We start from the raw sequence: 15,150 nt of genomic DNA on the forward strand, positions 1-15,150 counted from the left end.
ATATACGCAGGGTTTTATAGAAGAATAATTATTTTCATGTTGATGTACAAATTGTAACATAAAGTGATAAATATATATTATCTGTGATTCCAAGGCTATGTCCTGTGTCATTTCAGATGAGCAGACATCTCATTTTTAGATGAGTGATGGTGTTCCTTTGATGCGCTGCTTGATTTGGAACTACAACTGCGTCTTGACAACGATGAGATGTCAATACTGCTGGGTGGACTTTGATGTGTGACTGTACTGAGCTTCTTCACCAGTGTGATCATCTGATCCATCTGTTGGCACTGCTGCATGTCTAACCGATCCAGCTTTTCTTTCAATTCTGAAATGCTCCACCAGCTTCGCTGAAAAAGAAAGTACGAATGAAACAAATTAGGCAATTGCACTGTCTCATGGTACTGTTGAATTGAATGTAAACAACCTGTACATAGTGTGCAACTTTGTAAAAACAAGAACAAGTCAGAATTGTAGGCTGTTTCACAAAGCTAATATCACCCGATGTGGTGGTCTAGTGGTTATGGTGCTTGACTGCTGACTGAAAGGTCGTGGGAACGAATCCTGGCTGCGGCGACTGCTAGAGGCCCGTGTGCTTAGATATAGGTGCACATTAAAGAACCCCAAGTGGTCAAAATTTCCAGAGCCCTGCACTACGGTGTCTCTCTCATAATCATATCGTAATTTTGGGATGTAAAGCCCCAACAGCAATAACAAAGCTCAGATTTTTTCATGTGCACAATTTTTGAAAGATTTACCTCTTTACAGTAACACAAAGTTGCAAAGAAAGTCCGTGCTGGTTTCACAGAACAGAAGCTTCACAGTTCAAGGAAGATAAGAAAAAATCCTGCGTACAGTAGGAATCGGTGTAAGTAGACCTATGGTAATCTGGAAGGGCAGGGCGGCATGTAAGAGATGTGTAATGAACATCGGCAGCAAATGCACACCACAAATGTTGGCCAAGGCACTGGTGATTCGTACCACTGTCGCTAACTGCAGTATCTAAACCTATGAGAGACCACAAAACTGTCACGTGAGGGGATGCTTGCCGAATTGTAAATGGCACGCTCGTTCCAGCTGTCTCGGAGAGCTACTTGGCATTGGCCCAAGAAAAGTATTTGTGGTCCAATGGTCAAAGGAGAGGTCTCTTCTAGAAGACCAAGGTTTTATCCCACCATCAAGGCTGTACTAACTTTCATCTTCTTTGGTGTTGGCTATTTAGCCAGACAGCAGCTTCAGTTAGCAAAGTCTTGGAAGATTCGCCAGTATAGCTCAGCTTTATGAATACCACTTGCTCCTTGGTCTGTGAATTAAAACCTGGGAAGAACATCCTTTTGGTGCACTCACTTTACTTCCGCACTTACGAAAAGCGTTCGGCAAAAAAATTGCCTTGACGGTTTCCAAAATTCAATCCTTTATAGTAGTAATCAGCAGCTTCTTCGTACAAAGAGCAGCATATTGAGGTAATGGGACCAACTAGTGAATGTACGTACATAGTCACTCCACTGTCTTCCAATGCGACATGTTTATCAGCCTCTGTGCCAGTTTGAAACATTCAAACCAAGCAAGCCTCTACATTGTTGAACAAATTGTGTGTCGGGATGCTGATGCATGTTGCCGTGTAAAGCGATAGAAAAGATGTCCTGGAGCCGTAAGACTGTCGCTTGGTCTTTCTTGTACTGCATTTTGTTAGCAAAGGCACATTCCCGCCATACAAAACTTAAAGGGACACTAAAGAGAAAAACGATTTTTTTTTCTGAAGTAAATTACTCTTTCATGATACCATAAATACGACGCTTGCTATGAAAGACGCTTGGCAAGCGAGAAAACGCACAAGAAGAAAATGCAGGTGGCGACACCACCTTGAAGTTCCTGCACCAGTTGTTGTGACATCATATATTTTGACGCCGTCTGCTAGGGCCTACACAGTTCCCAATCATTAAAAATGAATTACATTGTCTTCTAATGGAGCTAGAGACTTAACATACTAAGTTCCAGGAATTTCATTGAGCCAATGTGGCAAAATACGAAACAACTCTTTGAAATCTGTGACGTCACCATCGGAGCTTTCGGCAGGAAACTTAAAAGTGAAACTTTTGACACTGATTTTCTCATCTATTATTCAACCTACTGGTAGTGAAATGAATGACACTAGAGTTTTCAGAGTATAATTTGTCAGTCTAAACTAATCCATGATTTCAATTTAGTGTCCCTTTGATGCAGGCTAACGTCATTACCCCACTTACGTCGTTTGGGCGACACAAGGAGCCAGCATTCCCTGGAAGGGCAGGAGGCAGTTCGAGCAATGAGCGAAACTCAAGTTGTTGCCTTCTTAACTTCTTCAGCTCGTCCTGAAACTCCTTGTGTATGTCTGGGTGCACACTCTGTCTGCAGTGCAAATTTGTTCACTTGAAGGCACAACATGAAATGAGTAACCACTCCTCTCAAAATAAACAAAAGAATAAACATACACGCCATGAGGATTCAAGAGACAACTTGGTTCATTGTCAAATGTCAAGTGGCGGCTTTTAGGTAGATGCGACAAGGTACACTCATCGGATAGCTATTTTATTAATGCTTTAAGGCATGTGGGCACAGTGTCTTACAAGAATGTCAGAGTGCACTGTGCAAGTGGTCTTTAGCTTTACCATGTGACGAGACAAGGGCTACACACTGACGAGAACATGCGTTCAAACATAACATCAATATTTTAAAAAGCCAACCAATAAACATGGATAGCAAGAAAAATTTTACTTGCAATTCGAGGTTGTGGATTGTGCATGACAGGACCATAGGTCAGCTGTATCTCTTGAGATATGACTCAATGCCAAATCATCATTGTAATGTTTGGCAAGAATGCCTGGATATCGATGACGAAATGTCTAGCAGTAACTATCTTCGATACATTCCAAGTCGCTGACTGAGTAGAAACACACGCAACAAATGTCTAGCTCAGTCTGATAGCACAAATGGACGTGTGTAGCTCTTCAATGTGTCTTCGTAGTCACTGGTGCGTTGAATAATGTAGTGCTAGGTCGTACATGTTGCCTGCCTTTCTTCATTGTCATGTGAATGCTGTCCGCAAAGTGATCCAATGCTTGTTAGATGTCGCGTGACTAATCTGGCGGTGATCGTATTCACAGTGCGATTCCAGAAAAGCGCGCCGCTAGCAGCAGCTGTTTGCTGCATGAGCCATTTGTTTCACAAACGCAGAGCTAGCGATGCCATACTGCATGAGCACTACTTACTTTACAGGACCAGCTTCAGCATGCATTTCTTGGTTTGCCGATTTCAGGCTTTTTATCTTTGATCGGTACGAATGCACAGCGTTTCGGTACTCCCTGTTTCTCTGCATGACGGAAGACAGGAGAGGCACAGAAATGAAAGAAATGCAAAAAATAAAGAAAGTGAGATAATGCAGAAAGGTCGGAACACATTCAAATGCACTTAGCATACCATTAATTTTCCAGCAGCATTAGATTTATTTCTTTATGATCTCAACATATGATTTACACGATAACAGTCTCTCCCTTTAATAATAACAGTGATGTATTCTCATCACATATTTCCAAGTATAATGGTTTGTAATGAGCGAAAGCAGATCAGTCATCTCATCTGTGGCAGGTAGTATTGAGTGTTTCAACTAATGAGACATAGAAAAAAAACCTAAAAACACTATAGTTTCAGAAATAAAGTGTAGGCTAAACCAAGTGCACTCTTAGAGCTTTGTGCATGATTATTTATACTTTGGTTTTCCAACTATATATAAGTATAAAAAGGAATGGAAACATGGCTTGTAACAGTTCGGTCTCTAAAAATGGAAGCAAAGAACTTGTGGCACGTATAAAATTGAATTTCTGTCTCTAATAACCATCTACTCGATCTGTCTCTCTATCCCTATCACTTGATACATAACAAAGGGGGAAGCATGAACAACTGAAACCAATGTGAACCATCGCATGCATTTTATAAATGCATCTAGTTGATCAGTTATTTACTAAGGACAGCTCACATGCACGCACATAAAGGACACCAAATGTTTGCAGGAATACCTAACATTTGAAACAAAAAATTTTGGTCGCTAAAAAGTAGGCGCGTTATAGTTTGAACTGATCAAATGTTGCGCAATGTCAACATTCCAGCTGATCACCATATCAATTTTGATATGTTTAATGTGAAGATCTATTGTACAAAGCCTGTATTTTTTTTTACCAATTTGAGCATAGAAAATGTCACTCACTTGCTTCAAAGCCCTCAATTTCCAGTTAAACTCTTTGTGGGCTTGCCGCAGCTCGGCTTCAAGCTCCTCTATTCTCTTCACAAAGTCGTATTTCTCTTGCTCCCAGGCTAACTTCATCTGCATACCAGTCCTGTCGCTTTGCTCCGAGAGTTTAATAGTATTGACCTGAGCAGCCTGAAACCATGCATGCATATCTGTTAGTAATGTTCTTATTACATCTCGGTGATTCTTAGTAAACCAGAACATTTAGCACGTTGCAGACAGGGACAAATTAAGAAGGAGTAGGCACTAGCACCAAGTTTGTCTGGTTGCTTCTTTTGTTCTTGTCCGCAATATGATTCATTTTCTGATACCTTTAGTACAACTAAAAACTGTGAGAATGACACTGCAAAATGTACACTCAAATCCTGCAGCTCTGTGATACATCTGTAGTTACAAAAGCTAGTAAAACATCAATCAGATTATTCAATGCTTAACCACAAAGTTTATAAAAAAATATTAGTTAAATTACACATTTATGAAACAATACTATGTGTATCTGACAACTTTAATACCTTCTTTTCCTGTGTTATCAATGCTTCAGTGATACAATACTAATAAATTAGCAGGTTATGCCAGATGACAATATGTAGCAATGATGACACAGTTTCCCTTATTAAGAATTGATGACATCACTGCACTACAATGGAAGAAATGACAGGCATACAAGATCTCCACTTGAATAATGCAGACCTAAGAAACTACGCTCATTGTAAGGTACCAGACCGGTCTGTGTGTACTTGTTGCTTCTGATCTTTGCAAGCATTGCCTTTCAGCAGTGCACAAATATAAGCTTGTTTGCATCAATGATCGAGAAATTCAAACAGAAGTGTGTACACACTTCCGAAAGATCACTTGCGAGCACATTTTAAATAAAGGAAGCTTCCGGATACCTGCAGTTCTAGTTGCAAAGCCTCAATTTTTCTTGAGAGCACTTCCTTCTGCTCCTGCATGTCCTTGAGTGCCGCATGACTTTTGCCAAGTTCCTCTTCAGCCAGAGCTAGACGTCTTTGCAGAACTTGGTTGTCAGCAGCAACCTTGTTTGTATCTTCTCTCGCACTTGACACTGCCTTAAGCTTGGCCTTCAGTGTGAGCACCTCTTCCTCAAATTCCTGCCTTTGGCTGTCCTGTGCTTGCTTTAAACGCTTGATCTGCTTTTCACTTTCAGCGAGCCTTTCAGCTGCGGCTGCTTTGGCAGTGGTGATTTCCTTGAGCTTAGCTTCCAGAAGGATCTTTTCAGATTCAAGCCTTCTCGCGCGATCCCAGTCCTTGGCCCTTGTGGCATGGTGCTTTTTTTCCAGCTCCTTCTCTTTTTCGACCAACAGCTGTTTCTGATCGGTGGTGCCTTTAATGGCTACCTCAGCATCTGCTTTGGCACCTGGAAAAGAAGGAAACGCTTTCGTTTCTGTAGGTTGCAGCTCTCACAAATCATTGCAGGCTGTAGTGGCACACAAACAATGCAGGAACTTACTTGCAAGCTCCAAAAGAGCTTTCTCGTATTTGGCTTCAAGCTCGGCCCTTTGGTGGATAGCGTCTGTCCGCAGCTGTAAAATTTCAGCCTTATGTTTATGTTCGGCCAGGGAGATCTTGTTTCTTAGGCTGAGCTTCTCTTCTTCGGAAGATACGAGTTGCTGCGAAAGTTGGTTTATCTCTTGTCGATACCTGGCCAGCGTCTCCTCCAGTGCCTCTCTTTGTGACAGGGCACCTTTGAGCTTTGTTTCTATAATTCTGTTGGACTCCTCGGCGAGCGCAAGCTCTTCGGTATGTTTCTGCAGTGCTGCTTGTTTCTCCAGAGCAAGATCATGTTTTTCATTTGTCAGTTCCTTTAATTCAAGGGAAACACTCTTCAGTCTGCCTCGCAAGTCTGCATTCTCTTTCTGCACATCTAGAAGCTGCATCAGAACATCTTCCCCACCATCCGCGGTCTTCTCAGCCTTTAAACTTTGAACCTCCACTTGGAGTCGGTTCACCTATTGAATGACAAACAATAAGCGGTTGGCTGTAAATGGTCAAATTCTACACATACTAGAGGTTTGAATGTAGGGTGTGTCGCTTAAAGTACCTCGGCCCTGTGCTTGAGATTCAACTCCTGGACAAGCTCTCTGGTGGCTTTTTTCTGCACTTTGTAACATAGATTTCATGTCTGTGAGCTGAACATTCGCTTCGTGCAGGGCTGACTTTGCATTTTTCATGGTTTATTTGAAGCTGCTTTGTGTAGTCTGCGAAATTGTCACGCAACTCCTCTTCAATTTTCTTCCGCAGATCATCCTCGCATACAGAACTTAACTGAAAGAAAAAAGTGTACACGAATTACACATTGCCATGTTAAGTTGTCCGAACTTTGTAATACTCATCTTACCTTTACACGGAGCTGTTTAATTGTGGCGTCCTTTTCTGAAATAATCCTGTCGGCTTTTTGCAGTATGTTGACATGATTAGACCGGACGTCTTGAAGAGACTGCAAGGTGTTCTTCAAGTCCTTTTGGAGCCTCACGTAGTCTTCTTGAAGACTGATCAAGAAAACGCCACGTTTATGCCTTCAAAATACTACTGCAGTCAGTGACTATGCCGTAGTCGCTACACTTACCTCACGTGGGCGGCTTTCAATCGTTCAAACGAATCCCTGTGCGAATCATTAACAGTGGTGTTTTTCGTCGTAGTTTAGGACTTCGTCTATCTCGTATGATGAAGGGTTTAGCGTCATCCTCTTGCTTGCGTTACGCGCTGAACGATTCGGCCACATTCAACATAGATCTAGCATTGAGACATTCATTCCGTGCACGCGCGTTTCAACCGTTGGTTCGCATCGCGTATCCACAACAAAGTTCATAACAACCGCTACAGAGGTAGCGCCATCTACGGAGCGCTTGTTTTGCCGCATCGAGCTGTCAGTATGCGCATTGATGAGTTCATCGCAATTGTTGCAGCTTGAGCGATTGACCGGCGTGCATTGCATGTTCCAAAGCAGTCACTTCTGCCACTTAATGGCCCCTGAAGGAAGAAAATTAAAACGCAGCAAGAGCGAAAAAAGTAGCACCTAACAAACCGTAACAACCACCAAGCGGGCCACGCGGCCACGCTACGCCTAGCGGCGCTGCCGAGAACTAGAGCGCGCAAGTTGATTAATTCGCTTGATCCGTGAGGCAAGCAACCGAGAGCTACCCACGCAAGACACGGGTTCAATCAAAGCTTGTTGGCGTTAAGTGGGGGGCGCGATGTGGGCGCTCAAGATATTGCTCGTTAGTGTTTTTGCAAGAACAGACTCGAATGAGTGAGGCGGCTCTGTGGAGTCGACTCCGGACATCGGCTATCTGCGCCACTATGCAACTCTCGTCGTTCTCCTGATTCTCCGTTTGATGCGTGTCGCGTGCGGCAGAACGCTACGGCTCACTGACGTGAACGCGACATTTGTGCAGCGCCCCGACTCACAGCCAAAATGAAACAGACCTCCTCGTCGGACTCGGGAACTGCCAACGCAGCCGAAGTTTGCACGAACGACGACGGTGCTGTCAAGAAGCCATGCAGAGTGTGGTTGGTGCCCGCTTGGATAGCGTTTAGCTTTGTCGCCGTGCTGGTGATCGCACTGGGAATGCTTGCATTGTGTTTGTTCAGAGTGAACGCTCTCGAAGGAAAAGTTGCGAGCTTGGAGGAGCGCACGTACCAGCTTGAAGTCCGCAGCGATGGCCAGGCGGCTGACCAGCTCTCATCGGCGTTCCTCGCAGCGAGACGGCGAAGACGGCGGCGAGACGTCGAGCCCGCCTGCCTGTGTCCTCCAGGACCGCCGGGACGGCGAGGAAGACGCGGAGCGAAAGGTGAAATAGGAGAACTAGGTCCTCCCGGTCCACCAGGCCTGCCGGGCAAACCAGGCTTTCCGGGCGCAATCGGAATCGACGGCCCCAAAGGCGATCCAGGCCCGATGGGACTTCCCGGCGTGGCAGGGCCCAAGGGTGACAAGGGGGACAAGGGAGAAGGCGTTGTTGTGCGGTCCACTAAAGGCATGAAAAGGTCCGTAACTCGGCTGCACGGTGGCACGCTCGGATACACGGAAGTGATCGCCATGAAAGGAGCGCCAGGTGAACCGGGTCCCCCAGGCCCACCGGGACTTCCGGGATTTGATGGACGAACGGGACCTCCGGGGGATCTGGGACCTCCGGGTCCGAAGGGCGACAAGGGCGACCACGGCTTCGTCGGTCTGCCTGGAGACCCGGGCGTTTCCTGGTCTTCCCGGCCCGAAAGGAAACACCGGTACGAACGGTCGTGACGGGACGCGAGGTGAGAAAGGAGACCCTGGCGCCCCAGGCACACCCGGTGTGGACGGCGAGAAAGGAGATAAAGGAGAACCTGGGTCGGTTGTGACAACAGATGGTGTTTCCATTCCCACTTCGTTCGTGCAGGGCCCACCCGGCCCTCCCGGTCAGAAGGGCGAGACGGGTTCGAAAGGACCGCTGGGGCCGAAGGGAGAGAAGGGGGATGAGGGAAAAAAGGGTAAAAGGGGTCGAATCGGCATTTTCGGCAAGCCAGGAGCGAAAGGCGAGAGGGGTGACCTTGGCCTGAAGGGGGAACGTGGAGTACCCGGTGAGAAAGGAGAAAAGGGCAGTTCCGGTGACGCAGGCCCTTCTGGTGAGCCTGGAGAGATGGGGCCACCCGGTGCCATGGGTCTGACAGGAGAAATGGGGCTGCAGGGGCTCCCAGGTCTGCCTGGCTATCCGGGTCCCAAAGGTGAGAAAGGAATTCAAGGGGACTATGGGCCACAAGGGATGATGGGGCCACCTGGGCTCTCGGGCCCTCCAGGAAGGCAGGGACCGAAGGGAGACAAAGGTGACAAAGGGGAATCGTCAGTAGCGAAGTACGCGAGACATACTCTTTTGGGTGCCATGGATGACAGGGACTTTTCAATGATAGGCGGGCCTCCAGGTCCACCCGGCATGCCCGGAGAACCTGGCCTTCAGGGGCCGCCCGGTATCAAAGGGGCGAGAGGAGCAGACGGGCAGAAGGGAGAACCAGGAGAAAAGGGTGAAGCAGGCAGTTCTGGTCCTTTGGGCCTTCCTGGACCTGCTGGTTCGAAAGGAGATCCAGGGAAACCAGGTTTTGATGGAAGGCCTGGCCTAACTGGGGAACGAGGTGAACCAGGACGTAAGGGAGACAAAGGGGAACCAGGAATAGCTGGCCTAGATGGCCTTCCAGGTCATCAAGGGGAGCCCGGTATTCCTGGTCTTAGAGGCAAACCTGGGCGAAAGGGGGATAAAGGTGACAGTGCTTGGTCTGCAGACCCCTGCCTACCTGGACCGAATGGTCTGCCCAACAAAGGCTGTTCAGGAGATCGCAAAGCGGATGGCCTGCCTGCTGCTGCTTCATCAAAGCACCTAAGCTTCCATTAGTGCATTCTCTTCATTTTACAACTTCTGTTGTGTAAAATAATGCGTCAGAGAGGGGGTGCCTTTGTAGACTTGTGCTAGTTTGTTTTCACTGTGGATAGGTCATATTTTTGCGTGTCTTGTTTTGTTTTTATGTGCATGTACATCATGTCTATGTGTTTCAAATTTTGTGAAGTCTTTCATCGGTGTTGTGCTCTTTTATTTTGTCATAGTTGCACTGACTTTAGGATCTTATGCCTTCATGCCATCAGAACATCTTGTTCATAAAAAGCATCCTCTGAAATAGTTCCTTTTTGCAAGAATGCTGCAGGTATTGCTCTCAACTTTGCACTGCTGTGGATTCAGCTGCTGTGTGGCTGAAGAATTGCCTTGTAAGGTCTACAAATCCTCTCAAGTTGTTGTTTATCCTTGCATACAAGTATCTAGCTTCTGTGATGCCGTCCTAGCAGTTCAAAGTATGCACGACATATAGGACTACGTGCTTTCTGAGTGCTGTTTTAACTTGCATGGTGCATTCAGTCTGAGTAACAAGCTTTTCAAGCCTTCTTATGTGGTTAACTTGCAGTGCTGTGCTCCATGGCAGCTATGGGCAGTCTTTTGCTGTTAAGGCCTGCCATGCATGAGTGTTCAATAGGGGCACTTCTTTTACTGCGGTAGCAATGTAAACATAGATGTTAGCAATAGAGTACTGGTAGTACCTGCCTTGGATTGATCTCACAAAGCCTCTGTTCCTGCGAATCTTGTCCTCTGCTACATTCCGTGCACTGCGCAGAGTTCTTAAGCAGCAATACTCTATGAATCTGTTTATACTAGTGCCAAATACATGTGCTTTATATACACACTTTATCTTTACACCTTTTACACTTATGTTGTATTTTTTTGCAACAAGATGTATGCAGTTTTATTTAAATTATGCTAATGCAAACCTTTACTTACACTTTTACCTTTCAATTCATATAGCTTGGCATGATGTACTCTAATATAAATACATCTGTTTTAATCTTCTTGCTGCCTGTATAGAAGGAAAATAATAAACACATCTTATGTGTAGTGGACTGCCTGACATATTATTTCTCTCAACTTTCTCGCCGAGTTAATTGTTGAAATGTGGAGTCATTTGCTTAGAACACCGGGTACATTTAACTCGCTGTACTTACAACCTGTGGTTCTCAAAATATGACTTCATTTATATTTTCCATTCATTTACATCCAGAAAGTGAACATTTTTTTCTACTTGCCACAGAACATGCCGCCTACTATACCACCATTACAGTTTGTTGACAATGTTTTTTGCGAACTTCTTTGAATGTAGATGCAAGTTTACTATAGTTTGTTATGCAATTCCATCATCAACCATTAGTCGCAAAGTGTGAAGAGAAATTTTCCGAGGTGTAGCATTGCTTCCCACTTTGCTTGGAGAAGGCTATAGTCGTGTATAACTTAAGAAGTCAGGAGAGGCCCTACCGAGATGGCTGAAGCGTGGCAGTTGGCTGCCTCTGTGTCGAAAGAAATGATCATACTGATGCACTTGGCAATGGTCACAAAGGGCGGGGTCACCAGCCATCCAGCTCATGACATCAGTCTGGAGTGTGCACCGCGGCATCTGTTCAAAGGCGGAACAGATGCCGCGAACTTGTAAAGTTGTACCCAACTATAAGGGTTTTTATGGATGTACTAGTGCTTCTCTTGCAAAGAACTGATATTACAGCGAATGTAACACAGGAAGGTGAACCAGAGTTCTCAAAAATGAGCTCGTGAACTAAGCAATGTGGTGTCACATGAAGGAAAGAGAATGGATCGAGGGGCCTGTTTTTGTTAAGACAAAATCATATGAAGGCAATAGATACTGAAGCTAAGGAAAGCATAAAGGGTGATTTCTAGTTTGTAATTGATTTGTAGTGATAACAAAAATCAAGGTGGATGAAAAAGCAGCTTGCTGCCACTGGGGACCAAACGCACAACCAACAGCCACTGATGAGCATTGAAACAGGGAACAATTTCTAGTTTGGCGCCTGTATGTCGATTGTCTTGTCTTAAGCACACATTGACAACTTGGACTGATAGCCAACAATCAAGTTCTGCTTTCTAAAGCAAATGTATCCAAGCTCCCATGAATCCTGCCAACATGTACATGCCTTATAAAGGTTGTCGGTAATAATTGAGCGAGCAACTTTATACTAAACATGTGACATCCGGCAGCGTCAGCCAGAGTCAAAATCATTAGAACAAATGTGAACAAAGCTAACTGTTGTTACTATGCTGGCTGTATCTGTGATGTGCTATAATCTTGCATGCAATGTTTTAATATGTTGTGCACACACGCCAGTTTATGTCAAACAGGTTCAAGAACCACCTTTCTTTCCAGCTGCAACTCTGTCTGCAAGTAAATGACATGCAGCCCTGAGCTTCACAAGGTCGCACATTCAAGCTCTTTATGTTGTTTTCCAACTAATCTTAAACTCAGCAGATGCTCACATATTTACCCTCAAGCAGCCTATCTGATCAGGTTTGCATAATGCAGTGTACCTTTGCTAGCAAAATTACTCTGTGCCACACATTTCTGCCTGCATTGTCAAACAAATTCTATTTGTGGACCAAAGGTACATGAAAGTAAATATTTTGAGTGTAAATTTCCAGAAAAATTGTCACGATTTCCCCATAAATGAAGTCTGGATAGTTAAACTCGGAATTATTTTTTAGGCCCATTTCATATGGAATGCCTCGATTCTGTTAGTATGTACTAAAAACCCTCACTTCTGCACTAGAAATTGCAGTGGGAGAAAATGATTACTTTTGTGACAATGTGGTAAATATTACAGCACGCTACATCATGGTGCACAGCTGTTGTAGCACCTGAACTACTCAACCTTTTTTTTTTTCGTGATGGAGTGAATGGTGCTTCACAGGCCAGTGTGTGTCTCCTCCACCAAGCATGCAAGGAAAACCGCAGGATTATGCACGTCGCTTCAATGGTGAGACCCTCCCCACCTTTTTTTCAGAAAAGCTGTAAATGACTAGGGCATATCCATCGTCTGGCACCCCACTACTCGCCACTGGTCCACTAAATCTAAGAAGGGAACACACAGGTGGCAAACACCAATTAAGATTGTGCACGCAATGCCAAGTGCATGTAGCAAGCCAGACAAGACTATGCATGCCGCAGCAAAAAGACGCATGCTGCTCAAATTGAAAACTTTAACAATTTGAGTGTTTTTGCTGTACATGTACGGTGGCGGTTTTCTATCCCGCAATGTCTTTCCGTATGGGTACGTTTTGGCCCTCCTTTTGAAATTTCGCGCCGGAATGACGATGCATGCTCACTGGGAGGTGCTGCCACATCTTAGGACTTACAAGAAGCATTTGAAATGATTGTGCTACCTTTTTCCAGAGATTAACGAACTGATTTCTAGCTTCAGCGCATCACGTGGTCTGTGGCAACACCAATGGGTGTAACACCCTTCGTGGTTTTGGTTTTGCCACGTGATCGCAACGGAGGCACGCAAAACTTGAATTTTATCTTTATTGGCACACCCTCACAAGGGTGGCGGAAGTAGATTTTCATCCTTATTGGCACTGCTCTTAGCTTGTTTATCACCGACGCTGATGGATTACTCTCGCTCTCCTAGTTTACCGAGTTCACTCTGCTCAAGGCAGCCGCACGCAGAGAAGATGCCGTGTGTGTGCAAACATGACTCCTCGTTCCAAGAGGAGAACGGACACGTGTTTTATGTGTCCAGACTGCGATAAGGCACTGTGCGTAGACCCGTGTTTCAAGGAATACCACCTTCTGAAATACAGTGAAACCTCGTTAATACGTACCTGCCGGGAACGCGGCATAACTACGCACTAAACGGTAGTACGCATTAAACACCAAGTACAAATTTGCATCTCCTAGCGTACGCCATCGCCCAAATAAATAGAGTGCCACAGCAAATATTGCCTAAAGTACCCACCGCAAAGCCTTTTCTTTCCTGGCACACTCGCACGACCGCCCGATAACGCGTAGTGGCGACGCCGAAGAGCATTTCGAAACTATTGCAGGGTCCCTGATACGTGGTCAACGCAGTGACCGACATAGCGACAGAAGGGACAGTGTGATTTCCGCGGTATATGTGTGTGCGTCTAACTGCGATCTGCCACTAAACGAAAACTGACAGTTCCAGTGAAACGCGGTACGGCCGCGTGGAGCCGGGAGCCGATCGTCTCCCGGCTAGTTGTGTGCAGCGCGTCGCCTACTCGGCTCACGCCGTCACTACCGGGCCGCTTGCTGTGCCGCACGCGCGCATTTATCGTGGGAATGTCGTTCGTACCCACTTCGCTCCAGATCGTGCACAGATGCGGCGAGTAGCTTGTTCGGTTAACGCAGCGATGACGAGCTTCATGCAAGCGATGCGCACTCCGCGATTCTCTAGCGGTCCTGGCAGCGGACGGAGGCGCGTTGTGTGGTCGCCTAATAAAAGCTTGCAGTATGGTTACAACCGCGCTACGCTTGCAGTATCGTACACGTGCGTTTAGTGTGATAGCGTCAATGCAGCGAGGTTTCTCGGCGCCCGCGACCCGCAACGCTAACTACGCAACAGCGATCTGCTTTCGTTTCTACAAAGCGGTGCGCGCCTTATGACGGCTTAGTAGCGTTTGCTGTCGGACTGAAGTTCTTCGACGTGGTTGAAGTTCTTCGACCCTACCCGAGCATTTGTGCCATTAATTCAACTTCAGCCTTGAAGACGGCCGCGCACAACGAAGCGGCAGCGATCGGCGGCCCAGCGCCGCACGCGTGCCCGAGCAGATAGCTGAAGATACTTATTGTGATAGGGTTGTCGGCGATAAGTCATGTCGGCGCGTTCGTCGGTGGCCGCCACCTCGCCTTCGTTCTTTCCCGATGCTTACCCGCAAAGGCGTCGCCGCAATCGCGCGGGAAGTCGGAATCGGGGATCGACTGATCTGCGCACTTCTCAAAAAGGCGGAAGACCTTTGGCAGCACATTCTGGCGTCAGGAAGTTGAGCAGCACAGTAAAATTTTATGGCACAAAAAGTTATCGCGGTACGCAGGGTACGCACTAACCGGTAGGCATAGGGCGAACCACTACGGCTTAAGCGGTCAGCGAATGCATTGGGCTCTATGGGACTCGGTCGGGGATTCGTCGCAGCTACGTTTTAACCGTTAGTACGTTTAAAGCGGGTACGTATTAACGAGGTTTGATACTATTGAACATTTTGCAGTTCTGAGTGATGTTGACACCAAAATACTGTTCCTGTTTTTTTTAGCAAATCTTCCCGACTTTACACTATTCGTAAATTCAAAATCCGCAGTAAAGTAATTTGACCATCTGGAAAGCTTTTTCAAAAAAATTCTACCCTCAAAGGGTTAAAAAAATTGGACACTTAGTAAATTACAAAGTGTGTCCGGCAAAAGAAAGCGTGTGGCCATTCGACTGACTATGCCATGGTATCGGGGGAATCCACATTCTTGGAGCGTTTCTCCGATCTGCTTGCCAC

At 45.9% G+C, this 15,150-nt stretch overlaps 2 protein-coding genes across 2 annotated transcripts; one reads left to right on the plus strand and one right to left on the minus strand.

The window, feature by feature from the left end:
- Positions 1-3: 3 nt before the first annotated feature.
- LOC119397567 (leucine-rich repeat-containing protein 45-like) lies at positions 4-7,583 on the minus strand. Its single transcript, XM_037664990.2, is given in 12 exon segments — positions 4-350; positions 2,247-2,388; positions 3,249-3,349; positions 4,241-4,414; positions 5,173-5,657; positions 5,751-6,249; positions 6,342-6,374; positions 6,376-6,450; positions 6,452-6,565; positions 6,639-6,789; positions 6,867-6,902; positions 7,543-7,583. Coding segments are annotated over 12 exon segments (2,094 nt in total). The 3' UTR covers positions 4-107.
- On the plus strand, positions 7,375-10,704 carry LOC119396481 (collagen alpha-5(IV) chain-like). Its single transcript, XM_037663725.2, is given in 2 exon segments — positions 7,375-8,488; positions 8,490-10,704. Coding segments are annotated over 2 exon segments (1,941 nt in total). The 5' UTR covers positions 7,375-7,715; the 3' UTR covers positions 9,658-10,704.
- The last annotated feature ends 4,446 nt before the right edge of the window (positions 10,705-15,150 follow it).

Source organism: Rhipicephalus sanguineus, chromosome 6, assembly GCF_013339695.2.
Source record: "Rhipicephalus sanguineus isolate Rsan-2018 chromosome 6, BIME_Rsan_1.4, whole genome shotgun sequence".
In the NCBI taxonomy this organism is placed as follows: Eukaryota; Metazoa; Arthropoda; class Arachnida; order Ixodida; family Ixodidae; genus Rhipicephalus; species Rhipicephalus sanguineus.